Raw genomic sequence first — 22,772 nt, forward strand, 5'->3', positions numbered from 1 at the left:
GGCTTATTGCTGGTATATGATTGGCTGAACAGGTGGATGGTTTAGCAGATACATGCTGAGCACGGATCCCCAGGCCCTGCACTTTCAAAGCCGTTCAAACTGCGTGTCAGCCTGCCTGCCGCCTCTGAGCAGCACCCAGGCACACGCACGTTTCCTGGTGGGGCAGCACGCACTGGGTGTAGCTGACTACACGTCCGAACTCCTTCTTCTTCACGGTAACCTGAGTGTGATTAGGCCAGCTGTGTCCCCAGGCTACTCTGAGGAGCCAGTGAGAGAGTAAGAATGGGCGCAGACTCTGCAGACTGCGAAGTCCCTAAGGAGGTGGAAGCAGGAGTGATGTGTATAGCAGAGCAGTGCTTCCTGACCTCAAAGAAGTCACCAATTTGAGCTCACAGAACCCCCACGCCCACAGCATGCTGGCAAGAACCCCCGTGAGGGGAGGGTGCTCCCCATGGAGGAACCACCCAGCTTCCTTCTGCATTTGCATGTCAGTGGGCACGTCCTCTCTGCTCCAGGCATCCAGGAGGCAATTAGGAGGAGAGCATGGCGACACAGCAGGGGACTGAGGGGGTCTTTCCCCAGGTCCAACCTTAATAGCAATGATCAATAGTTCTAATCTTTGAATAGATAATATATCCATACGGTTCAAAACAAACTTACGTAAGAAGTAACACATTACAAGCCTTATTCCCACCCCTGTGGGTGTGAATTCTGCCCTTTTCGGCCCATTTCCTAGCAGGGAACCAGTCTGGTTAGTTTCCCCTGATCCTTCCAGCATGTCTATGACAGCTGACCTCTGTGCCACACTTGACTCTTCCAGGCGATCCCCCAATACTGTGATATTCTTTTCCCCCAGTTAGCTCACTTACTCCTCACAACAACCCTGTGGGGTCCACGCTTATATTATAGCCCCGTGTCACGGAGGAGGAAACTGAAGTCCAGGGGCTTCGAGTGGCTTCTGTTGCTGAAGCAACTTGCCTAAGTTCATTCAGTAGTAAAGGCTTCTTAAACCGCTAGTCGTCGGCCTAGGGGCAGGCAGTGTGGGCTCTTTCTAGCCCCTGAGACGTGAAAAGCTGGGACACCTGTCTTTTCCTGCAGGCACGACCCGACTCTGGCCGCTGGCCTTCCGACTCCCAGTGGACACTGGCGACTCGGTCCCTTCCGACCGAGTACCGCCGAGCTCAGCACTAACGCCGGCCCCACCCTCTCTGCTCTCTCCCCAGGACCGCCGGGAGAGCCTGCCCACCTCCCCGCCCTGGACGCCGGCAGCATCTCGGCCCCCCAGCAGCCTGGACGGCTGGGTGAGCCCGGGGCCGTGGGAGCCGGGCCGTGGGAGCCGCATGAGCAGCCCCCCGCCGCCGCCGCCGCCGCCGCCGCCGCCCATGTCCCCCTCGTGGAGCGAGCGCTCTGTGTCCCCGCTGCGGCCCGAGCCCGAGGCGCGGCCCCCCAGCCGCCAGCTGCAGGCGCTCCTGGCGCGAAACATCATCAACGCGGCCCGGCGCAAGAGCGCCTCCCCGCGGCCGGCGGGCGCCGAACGCCTGCGGCCCCTCCCCCCGCCCGGCGCGCCGCCGCCGCCGCCGCCGCGCATGCGCTCGCCGCTGCCCGCCCGGCCCAGCCCCGCCGCGGCCACCTTCGCTCCCATCCCTCGGAGCCCGCTGCCCGCGCCGCGCAGGCCCCTCCCCTACCGCCGCTCGCCCACGGACTCCGACGTGTCCCTCGACTCCGAGGACTCCGGGGCTAAGTCGCCCGGCATCCTCGGCTACAACATCTGTCCCCGAGGGTGGAACGGCAGCCTGAGGCTCAAGCGCGGCAGCCTCCCCAGCGAGGCCTCCTGCACCACCTAAAGCCTCCCCGCCCACGGCCCATCCCCGCCCCGGGAGGGCTGAACTGAAAGACGAGTCATCGGGTTGGGAGACCCCAGCACCACGACCCCGAGGGGTCCGGCCTCTTAGATAAGGGGTGCAGGCCTCGGGGGGGGGGGCGGAGGGGGCGCGGCGGTCCGAGCTGGGGTCCCAGCCCTGGCTCTGTCATTCAGTCATTGTGGGAAAGACCCTTCCTCCGCTCCTCAGCTTTCCCATCCGTCTAATAGAGCTTTGGCCGAAGCGATCTGCAAACGTCCAGATCCCCCTCCGTCAGCAGACACGCCAGTGCCTTGGCCTTGGAAGAGGCCGGATCTTGTACGTATGGAGCCTAGACTTGCTACTTTGAAGGGCTCCTTCCGCCTCCCTCCCTTCCTGGCCCTGCTCTCTGGAGCCTGGCACTGGACGGGTGTGTTCAGAGGATCCTAGGTTGCCTGGCCAGGCCCTGGCAACAGGTCCCAGGCAGGAGCAGCTGTTTTCCACCCCTCCCTGACAAGCTCTATTTTTACCTCGGTGACCTTTAGAGAGGGTCTCCCAGGCCGGCTCAAGGTGCCCTGCCTGCCTCTCTGGAGAGAAGAGGTGGGAAGATCCCTCCCTGCGCAGGCTGCCCAGGGTGTTGCAGCCAGAGACAGGCCCATCCTAAGGCGAGTGTCTCCCCTTGGCCTGGTGCTTGGCCTCCGGGAGTGATGCGGGTGCTGCCCCCCCACCCCCACCTGGGCCTTCCAGGCAGTCGGGGCAGGCTGTGGGCTCACGGCTGAGCTGCGGAGGGAAGAGTTGGCGGGGCTCTCTGCTGTCCTCTGGCTGTATCCTCTGCGGCCCATTTGGAGAGAGAGAGCCCAAAGTTTCCTTGTTAGGGAAGTATGCCAGCAGTGGCCAGGATGCATAGCAGAGATTCTAGCAGGGGTTGGACTGGCTCGGAAGACGGCCGAGGGCTTGCCCAGTCCTGAAGGCACCCCATGGCATTAGGAAGGGGGGAGCGTGGCCGGAGGACCGGCTGGGCAGGTGAGCTCGGGCGGGTGAGTGAGGGGTTAGACCAGAGTCTACCTGCGTTTCTGGTCCCTTAGGAAGCACCTGAGTGTTTAGTTCCAGGCCACAGCGTCCCCATCGTGACCAGATGAGCGGGCACTGTTCCCCCTCATCTCTTTCCAGTTGCACTCTGGCCTCGCCAGTGTCTATGCCCGTGACCTTGGGGCGCCTGGCTGCAGGCCCTGGCCTGCCCTTTAAGCCATAATGACTGATGCCAGTTCCTAGGAAGGACACGGGGAGGAACATGCCCCAGGGCCATAGTGTCCAGAATTGGCTGGTGGTGCCCTCTGGAGGCTCAGAATCTCAGCTTCAGGATACTAAGTGTGGGTAGGGGTGGGTGGGGCGGGTGGGGGTGGGGTGGGCTGGAACTGGCTGAGGGTCAAAGCCATGGGTGTAGGTGAAAGGACACCAGGATGTCGCTAAAGGTGAGGGACAGAGGGTGACCTTGGGTTAGCAGTTAGCCTCACACACCCCTCAGGGGGATGCGAGCGAGGCTAGGACCAGCTGGGGTCGGACGGGAGAGAGTTGGGGTCAGGGTGGGCCACTCTGGAGTGAGGACGGATCCCAGAGGATTCCTAGGGCCTGAGGGTGGGGACACAGGCCTTGCTGGTAGGAAGATGAGATGGTGCCGCAGCTTGTCCATCACGAGCGATCACACTGCTAAAGTCCCCACCTGCTTCAGGGACTCTGGTAGCATGAGGGGCTGGGGCTAGGGGCCTCCTTCAGAGAAAAACCACCCTCAGGTCACTGGGTGATGCAGCGGCCGAGAAAAATCCACTTCCACCTGCATTTCTCCCAAAGGGCCAGCAGGAGGCAGCCTTGGGGAGCTGCTGGTCAGTCTGGCTGTTCTTCCCGGTCCCCGCCTTCTTCTCCCCAGTCCCCTCATCTAACGCTAGAGATTGACTGTGTCCTGCCTTCGCCTCCTGTAGAGTTCGGCTCTGGCTCTCAATAAATGCTTCCTGCATCTTTCTGCCTCCTGTGTCATCTTCCACCGTGTTAAAGCCGTTTCCACAGCCACGGAACAGCCTGTGGGACTCCAGGTGGATGGGAATGTTTGCTACGTGTGGGATGGGAGCCTTGGAAGCCGCGCCCATGAGGAGAGACGGGGAACGATGAGAGCACTCGGGGCCCTAGAAGAAGTCCCCAGGCTGGAGTCCTGTCCTGTCCTCTGCTAGCTGCGTGACCCCCAGCGACCGCCCCCTTCTCTGGGCCTCAGCTTCCCTGTCCGCGTAACGCGGGAGCCAGGCAAGGTGACGTCTCGAGGTGGCACTGCCCAGGCCCCGACACGGGGCACTGTCCCTGGAGTGGGCCAGTTAAGCTGTGTCACGGCCCAGTGCTCTGGGGCTGCTCCTTGACAGCAGGTGGGGGCTGCGGGGAGGAGGAGGCGCTCCTGTGAGATGTAACGTCAGGATCCAGGCAACCCTAGTGAGCTCAGGCTCCAGACCATCAGAAGTGCTGCCCTCCTGATGGGGGCATCTTTGCCCAGAGATAGGGACTGAGGCCTCACCGGGGAGCACCCCTCACCTTCCTCTCTGGGAAGCTGAAGTCAGGTGGTGCGAAGCGGAGTCTAGGCTTCCTCTTAAGAGGGCATGAGACACAGGCCCTGGGACTGTCCATCCTCCCACAGGGACAGGTGCTCCCCGCCTCCGGTGCAGCCCTGCTGGAAGGGGTTAATGCACCTCTGACCCAACCTCTTTTTTTAAGGGCCGCAATTTTGGCACATGGAGGTTCCCGGGCTAGGGGTTTCATCGGAGCTGCAGCTGCCGGCCTACAGCACAGCCACAGCCACGCCAGATCCGAGCCACATCTTCGACCTACACCATGGTTCATGGCAACACCGGATCCTTAACCCACTGATCGAAGCCAGGGATTGAACCCACATCCTCATGGGTACCATTCGGTTTTCTAAACCGCTGAGCCACAATGGGAACTCCAAGGGACTAGAACTCTTCTTGTGCCTTTTTACATAGCCTTGACTTTTTGTTTTGTTGGGGTTTTGTTCACCCATCTTCCTCCTCAGCAGGAACCTCTTCTGAGCACAGAACCCCTTCCTGTAGTTGTCCCTGGTGTCCAGACACCTGCAGACAAGTTCATCCCAAAGCGACCTTGGGATCCGTGCCCCTAACCATCTCAGCCCGTCCGCCCGCCACTGTGACTTTTCCTTAGTCATTCAAGCCAGAAAAGGGAGGGGCCCCTCCCTCCGCCCTGGCCACCGGTCACTCTCTCACCAGGACCTGATGAGTCTGCAAATGCCCTCAAGGCCCTCTTCTCCTCTCCGTGCCCTGTGTCACTGCCCCAGGCCAGCCACCGCCAGCTCTCACCTGACCACGGCGAGGTCCCCCTGCCTGCCGTCTCGCTCCCACCAACCCACTTGCCGCCGGGCAGCCAGAGACAGCTTTAGAAAATGCCCTCTGACTGCTCCGTTCCACTGCTTTAAACTCCAACAGCCCTTTTTTAAAAAGTTCCTTCTGAAAAGCCTGCCGTCATCTGGTGCCCGCCCACCTGTCCAGCCTCATCTCTCAGCAGCACCGCAGCCCGCAGCTTCACGCTGCTCACAGACCCCAGCATCCTCCCACGGCCTGCAGCCCGGGCGCCGCTCTGCCCCCGGAAATCCCACCCAGCCCTCAAGGCGCAGCTCGCACGTCCCCCCCATCCCCCCACCGGCCAAGGGGACGAGCATTTTCCATGACGCGGCGCAGGGGCTGCTGCCGGGCAGGACACGGGCCTGGCTGAGCTCCTTGAGGACAGAGCCCTGACTTAGCTATTTTCAGTCCGTGGCAAGAGGCTCCGGGAATGTGAGAAGGTGAAGGGGAGGGAGAGAGGGAGGCAAGCAAGGAGGGAGCGGACCAGAGCCTCTGGGGGCCAGTCCTTCCTTCAGCCCACTGACCCGCCCGCTCATCCGTTCGCTCAGTCCACGAGGATGTGAGTTCCTCTCAGGCCCCACGCGAGGCACTGAGGATCCGCTCAGAGAGCTCAGGTGGCCGGCGAAGCACTGGCGGCATTTCCAGGTGACTTCGGGGTGTGCGTGTGTGCCCGTGTTGTGCGGGCGTGTGCAAGGCCTCCCACTTGCAAGGGCCTCCTGCTGGGGCACCTGTCTTCCCTGGGGCCTGGGGCCGTGAGCATCTGTCCCTGGATCCTGTTGCAGCCCGAAATAAGGCTGTGAGCCGCGACGAGGCAGGGACGGCTCTGGTCAGCTGAGGCCAGAGCTGGGCGCAGGGCACACCCGGCCCGCCGACCGCCTGCCCAGACAGCGACCACTCGACTCGCGGCTTCCCGACAGAGGTGTCAGGTTCGAGGGTCTGACACACCCTCCTGCCGCTGAGGTTCCATCTCTCAGGTGCCAAGACCCAAGGGGAGCCGGCGGGACTGTGGGGAGTGGGCGGAGATGAGCCGATTCCCAGAGCCGCCCCTGCAGAAGGGATTCAGGGAGTGTGGGGTCTCGGGAGCCTGACCCTGAGCGAGGGAGTCTCCGCTCTGGGTTTCTCTGGTTAAAGGGGAGGAACAGTTCATGCCTCTTTTCAGGACTCCAAGACCTGAAGGCAGGAGAGGGAAGCAGGGCCCTGTCTGTCCAATAAGGGTCCTCCCCAGTGCCTGTGAGTTTCTGTAAGGAGGGTGTTTGCCAAGAAATATCCCGGGACCGTGGAATCCTAAGTGGCCACGGGACTCGCCACTGGCCCCCTTCTCACGGCCCTCAGCCCAAAAGCATGCGGGTGTGCTCACATCTGCGTGCGGTTTTAGGGGTGTGGACGGACTCAAGCCCCTCCAGGGACACCCCCCCCCCCGCCCCCAGCCGAGCCCAACCTCCTTGCGTTACCCGGGGGGATGGTGGGGGGAGACAGAGGCAGAGCCGCTCGCTCACGGCTCCTGAGGGCAGCAGGGACGGCGATCAGAATCAGGTTGCCCAGCTCAGTGCCCACTGACCAGGGGCTGAGCGTGCGGGCACGGGGACAGAGGGAGGCGGTGGCTTTTCTAAAGGAAGGAAGCCAAGCAGAGTGGCTGGGAGTGAACGAGGCGGTCAGGAGGCTCCAGGGCTCTGCCTTCTCTACCGCAGGCAAGTTGCCGAGTCTGGATGGGGGCTTTGGCCCTCATGTCACGTGTGAATCACCTCCAAGAGCCCCGGAGGTGCCAGCAGGGGAGAGAGGAGTGGCAGCTACGTCTGCCGCGGGGTGGGGGCGGGGGGCAGTCAGGCCCTCAAGCCTCGGAGCTGAGGACCCGAGGGAGCCCAGCCTCTCGGACCAGGCGCAGCCCCAGCCGAACCACCCACGCGCCCCTCCCCGGCTGCAACCCCCAGCCTCTTTCAGCCTCTGCGGAGAGTGCACCGGAGCCTGTGAACGACAGCCCGAGACCCCCGCCCCTCCGAACACCCCAGAAACTCTCCCGACGAGACAGTGCTCCCCTAGCAGGCGCAGCAGATTTGGGTGACCTTGAGCTGGTCTCCAGTCCTTCACGGGCCTCAGCCTCCTCTTTCCAGCTCACACAGCCCCTGCTTGAGACTCTGGGGTGGGCCAAGGCTGTTCAGGGCCGGGGCCGGGCGGACCGCGGATGGGGGCACAGGGGCAGCCTGGCCCATCTGCGGGCGTCTCTCTTCCACAGGATGATCCCCAAGGAGCAGAAGGGACCAGTGGTCACCGCCATGGGGGACCTCACCGAACCAGGTAAGGTTGGCCCCGCCCTCGTGCGGCCCCCAACCCCCGTCCTTTCGGTCCCAGAGGGCAGCCGCTCAGGCCTCCCGGCCCCAGGCCTGGACAAACAGGTGTGAGTTCCAGGCCAGCCTGTGGAATCTGCCAGCGAGGCTGGGAAGCTGCCCGAAGCATTGGGAGGGGCCTGGCCCTGATGTCCGCACACCCACGGGCTGAGGCTGCGAGCCCTGGATGGGGCCGTGGCCCCAGCCGAATCCTCACTTCAGCCCCGAATTGAGCTCTGAGGGCTCCGGGCCCAGATCCAACCCTAACGAAGGCACAAGCTCCCTGCATACTCGCCCTCACTTATTCTAACTGGGGGTCCCGGGGAGCCCCCACAGCAAGAGACAAGGCGTCGGGGAAGCAGGGCAGGGGGTGAGAGCAGGCTGCCCCGTCTGACTCAGACTGTTTCATTTACAAGCCGATTCACACAGTGGATAAATCATCCAAAACACATGTTTATCAACTTGATAGGACCTCTTCCTGCATTCTCGGCATAATATTAGAGTCTATTTGGCCTACTTTAGAGCATTTCAAGTATTTTAAAAATAAATTCAACTAAGCCAGGACTCTCAAACCAGTGTGAATCACGGTGACATGGCATTGTTGATTAAAAAATGCAAATTCCCGGCACCCACCTCCAAGCATGCTGCTCGGGGGGGCGGGGGGGGGGGGTCCCGGGAAGAAGCCACACTTTAGCCTTTGAGACAAGGGCCCAGGTGGGCGGCGAGCCAAGCTCTGGAGCGCTCCCGGCTGAGGGCACTGCTGCGGTTTTGCTCTGCAGAGGCCTAAGAAATATTTAGTCACATGGTGTGACTTGATCTGCGTCGTGTGTTCCCTCTGTGTGTTCTTGTCTCCTTTTGCTGGTGTTGGGTTTTTCATTTTCCGACTTTTCTGTGCTGAGACACTTGGGCTTTGTGAAGTACTGATGCCCTAACTCGAAGGACCGGAAAGGACGTCTTCCTCTATCGAAGTGACTGATTAGCCACAGACTCCGCCCCCACATGGACACATCAGTGACGCCAAATGCCAACTGTTGACCATTGTGAGGATATTAACTAAGGACAACTTTGAGAATCAAGAAAAGTAGAAAGAAAACACTCGCGGCCTCACCAGCAAGAGACAGCCATTGTAAAATAATCATAATAAATCACTTACCGTTACTGTGTCCTCCTCGTGTGTCCGGCGCTGTGCCACGAGCGCTTACACTTTATGTCACCCACGCGCAACCCTCACAACAGCTCTGTTGGACATGGTTCAGCCCATTTCGCCAATGGGAACACTGAGGCTCCAACACTTAGGGGCGCCCATATTTAGAAGGTGCTCGAGCTGAGGTTTGACCCCAGATCTCTTTGCCACCAAAGCAGCTCCTTTACCAGACAGCTGTATAAGTAAACCCTTCATATAAACCCTTTTATAAAGTATTCAGACAAAACGAACGTGGATGACTCTGAAAGTGAACGTGCCTCCCAGCAGAACCATCTGGAGATAACCACTGTTAACGGCTTTGGGTAAACGCTTCTCAGTTCATGTACAAACATCTTCACACGCACGCGGGGACCGAACACCATACCTGGTGCTCGGCATCAGTGCTCGTCCCTTGGCAGCTGCACAGCCTTCCCGCCGGCCTAGTGGGACCGATCGCAGCCCTGCCCTGCCCCGGCGCCCCCAGCACAGAACGTGCCACACACATGCACGCGCACTCAGCCGAAGGGAGCACGAAGCCTCGCCCCACGTCGGGGCCCTTAGGAGTCGAGCCTGAGGAGTCCCAGACTAGGGACCTCTGGAGGTCCTGCTCCCAGGAGAAAGGAAGTGACGGAAGCGAGGGCGGGGAGGAGAGGGCTAAGCAAGGAACGCGCTGCCCTGCAGACGCCGGCCCGGGCTCCGCAGGCGGCCGGGCCTCCACTCACCGGGCAGGTCTCCGCAGAGGGTACGGCTGGGAGCTGTCAGTCACGGACGAGGCCTCCGGGCAGCCTCCGCACAAGACCGAGCCCGGTGTCCACGATCTGGAAGCTGCTGCAGTGGACATCCCTGAGGCTCTATCTTCGGACCATGTCCATTCAACTTCTCTCCCGACGAGGACGGGAGCCTGGAAGGAGACGGGCTCGGTCAAATGGCTTTCGTATTTACAGCCTTTTGTTTTTTGAATATTGAGCTCAGTTTATCGGAATAGCATTTGAGAATATGATGCCAGGGGATTTTTATTATGTATTTTTTTTTCTATTTCACAATCTCATTAAGGATACCACATGACATAGAAATGTCTTATCTCCTGAGGCTCCTCTTAGCTTTTTTTTCTTTTTTGTCTTTTTGCCATTTCTTGGGCCGCTCCCGCGGCATATGGAGGTTCCCAGGCTAGGGGTTGAATCAGAGCTACAGCCGCCGGCCTACGCCAGAGCCACAGCAATGCGGGATCCGAGCCGCGTCTGCAACCTACACCACAGCTCACGGCAACGCCGGGTCCTTAACCCACTGAGCAAGGGCAGGGATCGAACCCGCAACCTCATGGTTCCTAGTTGGATTCGTTAACCCCTGCACCACGACGGGAACGCCACGTAAATATATACTTTAAATAACGTGAGTAGGATCTTGGAATGAAGATTCTTTTGCCACTGACTCTCCCCCTTAACCCACAGCGGATTCATTCTAATGCTACCTGTGGAAGGTGCTCTCTATTTGTTGAAAAATGGGGAAAAAAACTCAATCTCCTTTTTTGTTTTTTTTATTTTTGTTTTCATTTTCTTTTTTTGGCTGCACTCAGGCATATGGAAGTTTCTGGGTCGGGGATCGAATGAATCCAAGCTGCAGCTGCAGCCCACATGACAGCTGCAGGAACACGGGACCCTTGACCCGCTGGTCCAGCGAGAACTCCAGCCTCCTGCAAAGGCTGTTGAGGAGCCCAGGGAATGGAAGCGCCACAGCCCCTGCAGGGCCCTCAGTGCAGCCTGGCAACCGCATCCCGCGCCCTCTGCGCCCCGCCGCTGCTGCCGGGGCTCCGGCAGCCCCCTTCTCGACCCTCAGTCTCTCCTCCCTCCTTCATTCTCAGCCCAGGACTTGCTTCTACCTTCACTGAGACGAGTAAAGTGGCCAAAAGAGAACTTCCAAGGCTTCGGCCTCCATCGGTGTCCCTGCTCTTGGTCTTCCTTTCTGATGGGACAGGGGCGCTGGCCTTGCGCGCAGTGGAAGCCAGCGCTTCCCGCTCTCCTGCTCAAGGACATTCCTTCAGGAATCTCCCCGCTCTGCTGCATTGTCAGATTTCCTCCTCAGCTAACACCATGCTATGATTTTTCCTTCTTTAAAGACAAGCAAACGAGGAGTTCCCTTGTGGCACAGCTGGTTAAGGATCCAGCATTTTCACTGCAGTGGCTCAGGTCACTGCTGTGGCCTAGCTTCAATCACCGGCCCAGGAACTTCCACACACTGTGGCCGTGGCCAAAAAAAAAAAAAAAAAACAAGCCGACCAACAGCCCAACTCCTCTCTGCTCCGGAGCAGCTGCCTCCAGCTGGCTCCTTCAGAGCACAGGGCCTCAAAGCAGCTGCAGGGCCGCCCTCCCCGCTTCTCTCTTTTAACTTTGACTAAACCTCTTCTGCACAGACGGCAAATCCCCACAGCTGCCCTTTTACTCCTGGAGTCCAGAGCGAATCCCAAAGGGCGTGTCATTCCAGCCCGCAATGCTTCCCGAGGCATCGCAAGGTAATAAAAGGGACAGCTCCTTACATGTCACGAAGGTACTGACACGCTGAACAAAATCAGCAACACTGATCTCATCCTATGTAATGACACAGACAACGTCCTCCGGGTTCTAGCGTCACTGGGGAGCGGAAGGACCCGAGGTCACACTGGGCGAGAACATGACCCAGCTGCACGCGCACAGCAGCGCTGCTACGTCCAGACGCGCCGCAGCCCGTCCCCACCACAAGTTCAAGTTCGGGTTCCTTTGCCCATTTCCTCTAGTAACCACGCCTCTGCTCTCTGTATGGATGTGTCTGTGTACGCTTGCTAAGGTCTGATCATGTATTTTGGTTCTTTGTTTTTGGTTTTTGTCTTTTTGTCTTTTTAGGGCCACACCTGAGGCATATGGAGGTTCCCAGGCGAGGGGTCAAATCGGAGCTGTAGCCACTGGCCTACACCACAGCCACAGCCACAGCCACGTGGGATCTGAGCGGCACAGACAACCCACACCACAGCTCACAGCAATGCTGGATCCTCAACCCACTGAGCAAGGCCAGGGATCGAACCCGCAACCTCAGGGTTCCTAGTTGGATTCGTTAACCACTGCGCCACGACAGGAACTCCTATTTGGTTTTGTTCCTTTGTTCGGCTGCACCTGTGGCATGTAGACATTCCCAGGCCAGGCACCAAACCCAAGCCATAGCAGTGACAACACCAAATTCTTAACTGCTAGGCCACCAGGGACTCTCAGTTTTATAGTTCACATTTAAGTGAAATCATTTGGCGTTTGTCTTTATCTAACTTACTTCACTCGGTGTAATACGCTCAAGCACCACCGTCTTTACTTGGCAGCTGTGTCTCTCGGGTCTCCTTTTAGCTAAAATACTGCCCCCTTTTCTTCCATGTCTTTCACTCCTTTGAAGAAACCAGGGCAGCTGCCCTGCAGAATGTCCTGCGTCCTAGATTTGGCTCATCGCTTCCCTGTAATGTGGTTAAACTCGTCCTCTGTCCCTTTGTCCTTGAACCTTTTCCAGTAACGCTTTCACACCCAAAACACTCCACAGGAACTGCTCTCGTGGAGGCTACCAGTAGTCACACCTGGGACTAGATGCCGCGTCACCTTTCAGCCCTCATTGTCCTTGGCACATCGGCAACTCCTGACTCTCGAGCAGGCCGTCACCCCGACACGCTTTTGTCATTGTTTCTAGGACGCTGCATCTTCAGCTTTCCTCCAGCCTTGCGGGGAGCTTCTTCCCAGGCTCCAGGGCTGGGTTTCACATCCTCAGTCTAAATGCCGGAGGCCCTGGGCTCAGCCTTTGGTCTCTCATCCATATCCTGGCTGCTGTCCCCCAGGCTCCGGGCGCAAGGTGCCGTTTGCAGGGCTGGAACATGAACCTCATGTATCAAGCTGTAGAGACGACACCTCTGCGCTGCCCATGCGGGTCCCTCTCCTCGCCATCCCGCCCTCCTTTCTTCCAAAAGACGCCCCTTGTTGGGCCAGCGGGAAAGTCGCATTTTGCTGGCGAGGAAGGCACAAAGGACATGGATGGAGACCCAGGCGACCAAAGAGAGTCGTTGGCTCTGGAATCCCTCCGCGGCCGTGACGACTGGTCGTAAAACCATGAGAAAAGAGACACATTGAACAGCCTTCACTTAAGAACAATAGTAAATACCGTTTGTACGTTCCTGATGCCCCAATTTTTATGTTTGGGTCCGTTTTCTCCTGTGAACACAGCCTCATATATCCAGCTTCCTCCTCAGCATCTCCACTGACATGCCCACCAGGCTCTGCAAACTTCACGCCCAGTTGTGCAGAAGAACGAAACAGACATTTCTCCAAGAAGACATATGGGTGGCCAGTAGGCACATGAAAAGATGCTCAACATCACCAATCGCTAGAGAAACGCAAAGCAAAACTGCAGTGAGGGACCGCCTCACACCCATCAGAACGGCCATCGTCAATGATTCTACAAGTAACAAGTGCTGGAGAGAAGGGAACCCGCCTGCACTGCTGGTGGGAATGTAAACTGGTACAAACACTGCGGACAACAGTAGGGAGGCACCTCGGAAAACGAAATACAGAACGACCATATGATCCAGCAACCTCACTCCTGGGAATATATCTCGACGAAACTATAACTCAGCGATGCATATGGAGTTCCTGTTGTGGCTCAGTGGGTTACACATTTGACTGGTATCCATGAAGATGCAGGTTCCATCCCTGGCCTCACTCAGTGGGTTAAGGATCTGGCGTTACTGTAGCTGTGGTGTAGGCCGGCAGCTACAGCTCTGATTCAATCCCTACCCTGGTAACTTTCATATGCTGCAGGTGTGGCCCAAAAGGCAAAACAAACAAACAAAAACATAAAAAACCCCACACCTCTATGTTCATAGCAGCACTACTAATAATAACCAAGACATGGAAACAACCTAAATGCCCATGAACAGACGAATGGAATACTACTCAGCCATAAAAAAGGATAAACTAAAGCCATTTGCCGCAACATGATGCTCCTAGAAACGAACATACTGAGTGACATCAGAAAGGGGGCGAAACATCACACTAACACTTACACGTGGAATCGAAAAGACGGCACAATCGACTCTCCCTGCAAAACAGACACAGACACAGAGAGAACAGACGTATGGTGGCCAAGCAGGAGCATGGGAGGGAGAGGGGTGGATGGGGAGTGTGGGGTTAGCAGATGCAAACTCCAACATCCAGGATGGATAAACACCCAGGTCCTACCACACAGCACAGGGAACTGTCTCCCAACTCCTGGGACAGACCAGGATGGAAAAGAGTATTTTAAAAAAGTGTATATGTGCATCACTGAGTCACTGTGCTGTACAGAAGAAACTGGCACAACATCGTAAATCAACTATAATTTCTTTTATTTTATTATTTTTTTATTTTTGGCCTTTTTTTTTTTAGGGCTACACTCACAGCATCTGGAGGTTTCCAGGCCAGGGGTCAAATTGGAGCTACAGCTGCCAGCCTACACTACAGCCACAGCAACTCGGGATCTGAGCCGCGTCTGCAAACTACACCACAGCTCACAGCAACACCGGATCCTTAACCCACTGAGCAAGGTCAGGGATTGAACCCCCAACCTTATGGTTCCTAGTCAGATTTGTTTCCACTGCACCACAAAGGGAAATGCCTTAATTTAAAAACATTTTTAAAAACATGCCCAGTTTTAAGGATAGTTAAGGGAGGGAGTTCCTGCTGTGGTTCAGCGGAAACGAATCTGACTAGGAACCATGAGGTTGCAGGTTCGATCCCTGGCCTCGCTCAGCATTGCCGTGAGCTGTGGTGGAGGCTGGCAGCTGTGGCTCCGATTTGACCCCTAGCCTGGGAACCTCCATATGCCGCGGGTGGGTCCCCCCCCCCAAAAATAGAAAATCAGTTAAGGGATTCTGACTACGGACTAGGCATTAACTAAAACAAAAGTTCATTCCCTTGAGAAGGTGGAGATCTTTAACTGATAAACACAAGCTACAAGCAGCTACGCTATACTTTCATTTCCGCTGAAAGAACACATTAATATGGAGTCAGTGAAAATGACAGGAAAGGATACCCAGACACCAACAGCGGGGGGGGGGGGGGAGGAGAAAATGGATCTTTCTTTTCTTGTTCTCATGTCTATTTTTCTAGCTTTCTTCAACGCATACATACGCTGTTTTTACAATAATAAAGGGCTGTTTTGAAACTCGAGGACCAAACAGCGGTCTTTCCCGAGGCCCCCGCCTCCTCCAGCCTCCCCAGCGCAGGGAGCGGCTGCTCCATCCTCGCAGCGGCTCAGGCCGGGAGCCCTGCCCCGTCCTCCAGTCCTCCCCCCTTCACGTCCCACGCCCAGGGCCCGCCTTCATAAGACGTCTAGAATCCCATCGTTTCTCACCCCCCTGGACCCGTGCGGGCGAAGAGCTGCATGGGAAACACCCGGAATGAATACACCTGGCCAAGAACATCCGAAACGAGGCTCTTTCCACTCAAATCATCAAGCTCATGCACATTAAACTCAGGGGAGTCATTTCTGCACCGTGGGCGGCCACAGATTCCACAGGATAACGACGCCCAGGGCCAGCCCGGGCGGGGAGACGCCGCGGACGCGGACGGGGCTGGGAGGGACCCCTAGCGCGGCGCCCAGGAGGACGGGTGCTGAGCGCTCGCCCCGGCCTCTCCCACAGTCCCCCTGCTGGATCTGGGCAAGAAGCTGAGCGTGCCTCAGGACCTGATGGTGGAGGAGCTGTCGCTGCCCAACAACCGAGGCTCCCTCCTCTTCCAGGAGAGACAGCGCCGCGTGCAGAAGTTCACCTTTGAGTTTACGGCCAGCCAGCGGGCGGTGAGTAAGCCCTCGGACGCGCAGGAAACCCGGGCCCAGAGAGGGCCCGTTGCTGGCCTAAACCAGACCAGGAGCCTGGGGAGACCCCCTGGCCCCCATGGAGTCGGCGGGGGGAGAGGGGGTCAGGTTCCAGCTGCGGAGGCTGTGCTGGTGCCATCAGATAGACCCCTGTCCTGCGTGGGATCCTAGAAAGGGGTCGGCCCTTCCAGCATGTTCCCCAGGAAGAGCCGTGGAGGGAGAGGACCCCGGCTCCTATAAAGAGGACACGGGGAGTCAGGTGCTCTGGGCTGAACGGGCAGCAAGCGGGATTTAGATTAGACCTGAGCGAAGATGGAAGAGCAGAGCTGCGCTCCGCCCAGAGAAGGAAAAAGGCCAAGGCCACCAGGCAGTCTGCAGGCGGAGGGGGAGGCAAGAAGGGCTTGTCCTCAGGCTTCAAAAAGGCGGCAGCTTCAGGCACTTCTCACACATTTTCGTTGGAGTCCACCCCCTGCTGGGTGAGACGGGAGGTGACGAGAGGGGACAGGACAGGACAGTAAGACGACACAACCCTAACTTCTGCCACGTGTCCACGACCAGTGGGAGCCAAGCCGGCTCGTCGCCTCCCGCTTGGTGATCAGGGAGTGACGTTATTACAGCCTCGTTACGGAGAAGGAGACGGAGGCTCAGAGAGGCTGAGCGTGCCCAAGGCTGACAGCAGCTAACACTCGAGCCTGTGTCTCCGTTCCAGGCACTGGGCTAGGCAGTCTACACTGTAAACTCAGGAGAGGGCTCAGGTTCATTCCCCCCCCCCCCCCCGCCTTCTTACCCAGTGGAGGGAGAAGCCTGGTTCTTGTCCTGCTGAGCCTACCAGCTAAGGGATTCGTTTGTCCCCTGACAGAGTGCGGCAGCAAGTGCCAAGGGGACGGTGACAGCAACGGCGGCGCCTGGGAGGGTGAGTGTGGACAGGGACCTCCGGGGGGGTCGGGGGGTGGGAAGGGGTCAGGCAGTTTGGGTTCCCGGTCCACTGCCTCTGAGCTCCTGCCCCTGTGCCCAGGCTGCCAACAGCCCCGAGGGGCAGAACTACAGCTCCGAGCTCCATGTCTCCCTGGCGTCGCCGGGAGGCCCTGAGGACGTGCAGCCGGCAGCCCCCCGGGCCGTGAGTGCCCCCAGCCCCAGCGCCCTGGCCCCTGGTAAGTGGCCTCCCCACATCCCGGGACCAGGGCACGCTCCGTGGGGGTGAGGAGGGGACACCCCAGAGCATCAGGCCCCTTCCTTCCCAACATACACCCTCTGCGGACCCAACATGGGCCCAGAGAGGCACAGCGACATGCGGAGGTCACGGAGCAAGTCTGTGGCCCAGCCCGCGAGGCTGTGCCTCACCCTCCCTGTTTCCAGGGCAGAGGAGTCCTCTCTGGCACCACGACACCCCCCACCCCCACCCCGCCGCCTCCCCTCTCCCAGCCCCTCTCTTCCCTCGTCTCCAGTGTCCGTGGGGGGGCGTGGGACGAGGGCCGAGGCAGAAAGGAGCCCAGGCATCCTGCTCCGCCCCTAGGCTATGCCGAGCCACTGAAGGGCATCCCTCCGGAGAAGTTCAACCACACCGCCATCCCCAAGGGCTACTGCTGCCCCTGGCAGGAGTTCGTCAGCTACCGGGACTACCTGGGCGAGGGCCGAAGTCACACCCCCAGCCTGGCGGATTATCGCAATTTCAACAAGTAAGGCGAGGCGGGCTGCTCAGGGCGAGACTGGAGGGAGGATGTGCCAGGAGCCAGGGGTCCCCACAGCTCGGCTGCGCTTCCCCAGCACGTGCCACAGGCCGATCGCCAGCCCAGTGCTTTACATGCATCTATGGAGCTCTTTCTAGAACCCAGGACAACGCTCGCCTTAGCACACAGCGGGCGCCCAACACATGCACAGAATGGATGGGGGCGTGCGGCGCGCATCGTGTTGGACCCTCCTCCGCCACAGGGCGGGGCGGGTGCCACAGTTTCTCCTATTCTTCTGGTGACAAGCCTGTCAACCATCTGCCCAAAGTGACAAAGCAAGGGGGGTGGCAGGGCTGGGGTCCAAGACGGACTCCAGAGCCCAGTCCCATGCCCGCTATGTGCGGCCTCCTCCATCACATGACAGAGCGAGACCTCCCCCGGGCTCGCCAGTCCCAGGCCAGCTCTCCCTTGGCTCCCTTTCACCAGCGGTCGGGAAGAGGCCTCGGAAGTAACCTGGAGGCTGAACCACTGCGGGAGCGACAGTGAAATTCTGGACACCAAAGTGAGAGCCACAGAGGAGAGGCTCGTGGTGTGTAGACTGCGGGGCCTCCAAAGGGCTCAGTGTCATCTCCACGCCTGGCTGCGTGACCGCGGCCCAGTGACTGAACCTCTCTGGGCCTCTGTCTCGCCACCTGTAAGAACACCTACTTCGAAAGCTGGCTGTGGCAGTGGCGTGAGAGGCTATAGGCAAAGTGCCTGGCAAGTGACACACTCTTGATAAGTGGTGGCTGCCGTAATACTTATCGTTCTCCTTACTGTCATGCACAAGTTGAAATGATGGCTGGAAGAGTCAACAGAGGCGAACTGGAGAGGGAGAAACTTAACATTCTGCCCTGGCGACCTGGGAACACCCCGCAGCGGTCAGGACAGGGGCTTGGCGCTGGAGGAAGGCCTTGGGCGGGGGTACGTCGCGGCAGGAAGTGGCTTCCTCGGCCCAATGCTCTCTCTGAGAACCGCTCCTCCGGCCCGGGCTCATTCATGAGAAAGAGGAGGGTCCGGGGAGGCCACAGTCCAGCTCTTCTCAGCTCAGACCACACGGGGAGACCATGTCCGTCTAACAGGCGCAGACAGATGGGCTGCCGGAGCCGGGGGGGCTGGGCCCCAAGATGAGACTGCTCAGGAGGGAGGTCGCTGTCCACGAACGGCTGACAGCCAGGGAGAACCAGGACGAGAACCGGGCCCGACTGGGCACCATGTAAACCGCAAGCCACTGGCAGAGGTTTTGGGGTGTCCTGGCAGGCAGGGCTGTGCTGTCACTCCTCCTGCGGCCCTCAGATCCTGCCCGTCCAGCTATTTAAAAGCCTCAGCAGACATTCCGTGCCTGCGGCCAGCTTCCAGGCCGGCCAGGGCAGGTTGCAGCCCCGTCCACAACTGGCTGAGGCGTGTTCCCACCAAAAGAAGGAGGGTCTTCGGGGCCCTGAGCCCAGATCCCCGAGTGAGGCAGGGAGACAAGGAACAGCAGCACTGGTGGCCAAGCTGTGCTCAGGACCAGGGCTCTGGGCTCCCCATCAAGGGCCTGGCCGTGAGGCGTGCAACTTGGAAACGGCCCAGCCTGCTCCCGCGGGGCCCGGCTGCTGCCACCACAGCCTGGGTGGTCCGAGCAGAAACGCTGTCCTGGTTGGAACCGGGGCCCTGGCCCAGGGGTTGCCTTTTCACGCCAGAGCAGGCATTCCCCTGCTCCTGCCGGTCCCGGGCTGCAGGAAAACACTGCACAAGCAAAGCTTTTTATTTTCCAAAAATTAAACAATAGTTTGAAAACATGTACTTACGTTATCTTAAAAAAACAAAAAACAAAAAACCCTAGGCAACGACAGATAAAAGCAGGGCCCCTTTGTGGACCATCCCCCAGTTGCCCAGGGTCCCGCCCCTGCCCCGAAGGCCACACTGCCGTGGACAGGTCTCAGGACTTCGCCAGGAGCAGCCGCATCCCTGGGGGCGGCCGTGTCTCCCGCACGTGTCTGTGTTTGATCCTGCGCTTTGCACCCAATGCCATGCTTCTGAAACCTTCCTTTTGAGTGCCTACCACTCGCATTCCTTTCAAGCTGCCATATTGCCCTCGGCCGTGTGAATGCACCGCATCTGCCCCAGCCGGGCCTCTGCCATGGACACCTGGCTCGCCCCGGCCCGTCCTCATCGCGCTCCTGTCTGCCCCTCTGCGCTGCCCCAAGCCATAGGCTCACAGGCGGAGCTGCCGGCTGACAGCGTTTGCACATTCTCAGGTTTAAAAGATCGTTGCCAGACTGTCCTCCAAGGTAGGAGCACCGGTTTACCCTCCAACCAGCTGTACCCGCCTGAGACCCGGCCGTGACCATGCGGCTCCCTTGCCGTCGTCCAGGGAGAAGCGGCCTGTCTCCGCCGGGATGGCATCCCTGCCTCTGCTGCTCTTTCTAACCCGCTTTCGCTTTCCCGTTGGCGCTGTGCTGCCCTAAGGGGGTGACAGGAGGAGGAAAACCCATCCCAATTCCACTTCCTCTGGGCCTCACCTCAGGGGAGCCCAGAGCTCTGCCAGGACCACCAAGTCGACCTCTGAAAACTGCCCTCCTGTTTCCGAGCCACAAGCCACCCCAACCCGGGGCCGACCGGGGGCCGGGGGGAGCTGGAGGAGCCTGTTAGGGAGCAGAAACCCTGCTGCAGGGGAGGCGAGGCCCAGAGAGAGGTGGGGAGGCTCAGGGGACCCACACGACTGTCCTGCTGCTCTTCTCTCCCCAGGACCCCCGTGCCCTTTGGAGGACCGCTGGCAGGGGAGACCCTTCCGAGGGCAGGCACCCCGTCTGTCCCGGAGCTCAGCAGCGGCTTGGAACTCCTCCGCCTCAGACCCAGCTTCAACAGGGTGGCCCAGGGCTGGGTCCGCAACCTCCCCGAGTCTGAGGAGCTGTAGCCCAGCCTAACCCTCCCAACCCCCACCTCTGGGTTCGGGCACCATCTGGAGACAGCCCACGTGGACGACACTCCAGTCAGCAAAGGGCTGTCGCACGCAAAAATCTTACTGCAAATGGCCTCAACGGTCACCAAGTTCAGCAGTCCCCAGATGTGGTGGGCGTCCAAATTACCTGGGGCCGGGGTTATTTCTAGGACCGATCTCCGGCCGGTCCGGACTGCGGCGTCAGCATCTCCTGAATGGGGCCTCTGATAGTAGCTAGCACTCTAGCTGCCCCCAGGAGCACGTGTCCCTGGCGTGTGCCTTCCCAAACCACCAAGACCTTCACAGCCGTGCCTCCGCTCTTTCTGCTCCGGTGCTCTAGCTTATACCCTCCACCGACAGGGAGCTCACTAGCCACCTGTTCACCTGTGACTCACTCAGATAATTAGATTCTCCTCTTACTGAGCACAGATGGTCTTTATTTATGCTGTTAACATCCTCTAGGCACCTACGGTGAGCTAGCCACGGTGCCTGCTCCGGGCGAGTGTGTGGTGCATAGGCCCAGCCCCAGCCTTGGGAGCAAAAGGCAGTCGGGAAGGCAGACCTGTGAGCCGTTAAGTGGTCTGAACTTCCCTAAAGCACACTGATTGACCACCACGGAACACAGGGCCTCAAACAGTCTGGCCCTGAGCGTGGGGCGGACTGTGGGAAGCGTCCTGGAGGACTGGAGTGGGACCTGGAAGGGGAGAGTCCATCGGGGAAGAGGGCATGAAGGGAGGGCACTCCTGGCAAGCGGACAGAGTCTGCAAAGGTGGGAACGGCGGCGTGCAGGTGTCCTGGAGAAGGGGGAGGGGGCCAGGACTCCTGAGAGGGCCAGAGTGGGGGGGCTGCGCCAAGGAAATCGAGGTTCTTAGGCAGGGGAGTGAGGGGTCCTTCTGGTCTCTGTGCGGGGCACGGACTGGAGAGGGCTGAGGCCGGAAGCCAGGAGTCCTTCAAGCAACACGGCCTGGACGAGGGAGGCCGCTTTGGGGTGGAAACAAGGGGTACGCCGGGCCCCTTGCGGGCAGGGGCAGAGCGGGGCGCTGACAGAGACGGCTCCGCTCCAGGCCGCTCCACTCACCTTTTGGAGCAGGCTCCGCCGCAGCTCTTGGCCTGGTCTGCAGCCGCCGCGGCCTCTCCTCCGGCGCATCAGGGAAAGGGGAAGGCAGGTCCCCCCCCCTGCCGCAGGTGGCGGTGGCGGTGCCTCGTTGCTCGGGCTGGGAGCTGGTTCTCCACAGATCCCATTTCTAAGTTTCAGTACAACTTTGAGACGAAAGTATTGTCCCATTTGACAGACGTGGATATCCAGGCTGAGAGGGGGAAGTGACTTGTCCAGGCACAGAGCCAAAGTGGGTCCCTTTCCAGCGGAGTTTCTCGCCCCCCGCCCCAGCCACGCTGTGTGGTCGAGCCAGTGCCCATTGGCTCTGCGATCACCCAATCAGCTTTAGGTTTAGAGGCGAAGGGGCAGGGTCAGGGAGGGTCTAACCCCCACGCGAGTTCTGAGACCTCACGCCGGCCTCACGGTCCAGCTGTGAGCGGAGGCGAACCGGAGGCCCTGCACAGAGATTGGTGGGCATAACTCGTACATAATAAGCCCTCAGCCATCAGATTTCAGGCAGCTCCTGCTCTGAGCTGGATAAGCTGTCCTTGCAGGGAATATGCAGCTTGAGAAGCGGCCTCCTGGAAATGTCACTGGGGAAGCTGAAACCTGAAGGAAAGCCTCTGATGGCTGGAGGCCTCCCGCTGGACATGACCTCCCGCCTTCCCCGCTGCCTCCCTCTGCCTCCTCGCCGACTCCCTCTCCTAGGGAGACCAGAAGGCCAGGAATCCAGCTGGTTCCCAGGTGCACGACAGTGGTCGCATATGCCTTTTGCTCTGGAGTTTCCCTGGGCCTGAGTCTTGGATTTGTTTGCAATTGACGTGTTGTCTTGAATTTGGGGGCTGCCATCTGACGTCACCTTTCCATGAGCTGAAAGCCGACCATTAAAGCGTCTGTAACACACACGAGAGAACTGGGGCTGCCTTGGATGGCTCTGTTGTCCTCTGGAGGTAATGGCAGCAGTCAGGTACAGAAGAGGGGGGCCTGGTGGGGAGCCTGCCACACCCCAAAGTAAATTCTCATTCATTTTTTCCTCTGATGTGACTTTTGCTGATGTTGTTTTTAAAAAAGAAAAATAATGGCATTCCTGTTGTGGAGCAGTAGAAATGAATCCACCTAGGAACCATGAGGTTGTGGGTTTGATCCCTGGCATTGCTCAGTGGGTTAAGGATCCGGCATTGTCATGAGCTGTGGTGTAGGTAGCAGACGCAGCTCGGATCCCGCGTTGCTGTGGCTGTGGTGTAGGCCGGAGGCTACAGCTCCGATTCGACCCCTAGCCTGGGAACCTCCATATGCCACTAGTGCAGCCCTAGAAAAAAGACAAAAGACAAAAAAAAGAAAAATATTGTAAAAATAAATAAACGAAGAGGGAAAAGATGAAGGTATCTGCCCACAGAATTCCTCCCATGCGCGCCCCGAGGCCTTCCCACCCTGCCTTCTGCCCCA

At 59.0% G+C, this 22,772-nt stretch overlaps 2 protein-coding genes across 5 annotated transcripts in view; both read left to right on the top strand.

Moving 5' to 3' along the window:
- SYNPO (synaptopodin) overlaps positions 1-3,851 on the top strand; it is a 51,767-nt gene extending 47,916 nt beyond the window's left edge. For both annotated transcript variants that reach the window (XM_047779071.1, XM_047779072.1), the window contains one exon: positions 1,224-3,851. In XM_047779071.1, coding sequence (XP_047635027.1) covers positions 1,224-1,844 — 621 coding nt within the window. In that variant the 3' untranslated portion in view covers positions 1,845-3,851. The remainder of the gene's footprint in view (positions 1-1,223) is intronic.
- Positions 3,852-5,653: 1,802 nt separating this feature from the next.
- On the top strand, positions 5,654-20,653 carry MYOZ3 (myozenin 3). Of its 3 annotated transcripts, none has more exons than XM_047779073.1 (7): positions 5,654-5,893; positions 7,479-7,540; positions 15,429-15,583; positions 16,461-16,514; positions 16,617-16,752; positions 17,115-17,277; positions 20,038-20,653. In XM_047779073.1, exons 2-7 carry the CDS (start codon positions 7,480-7,482, stop codon positions 20,204-20,206), a joined length of 738 nt encoding a protein of 245 aa, XP_047635029.1. In that variant the 5' UTR covers positions 5,654-5,893; position 7,479; the 3' UTR covers positions 20,207-20,653. The 3 variants fall into 3 exon arrangements, with proteins under 3 accessions (XP_047635029.1, XP_047635030.1, XP_047635031.1); XM_047779074.1 differs by lacking the exon at positions 5,654-5,893 and adding an exon at positions 6,039-6,222; XM_047779075.1 differs by lacking the exon at positions 5,654-5,893 and adding an exon at positions 6,875-6,936.
- The last annotated feature ends 2,119 nt before the right edge of the window (positions 20,654-22,772 follow it).

The sequence above is a fragment of the Phacochoerus africanus genome, chromosome 4 (genome assembly GCF_016906955.1).
Source record: "Phacochoerus africanus isolate WHEZ1 chromosome 4, ROS_Pafr_v1, whole genome shotgun sequence".
Classification (NCBI taxonomy): domain Eukaryota; kingdom Metazoa; phylum Chordata; class Mammalia; order Artiodactyla; family Suidae; genus Phacochoerus; species Phacochoerus africanus.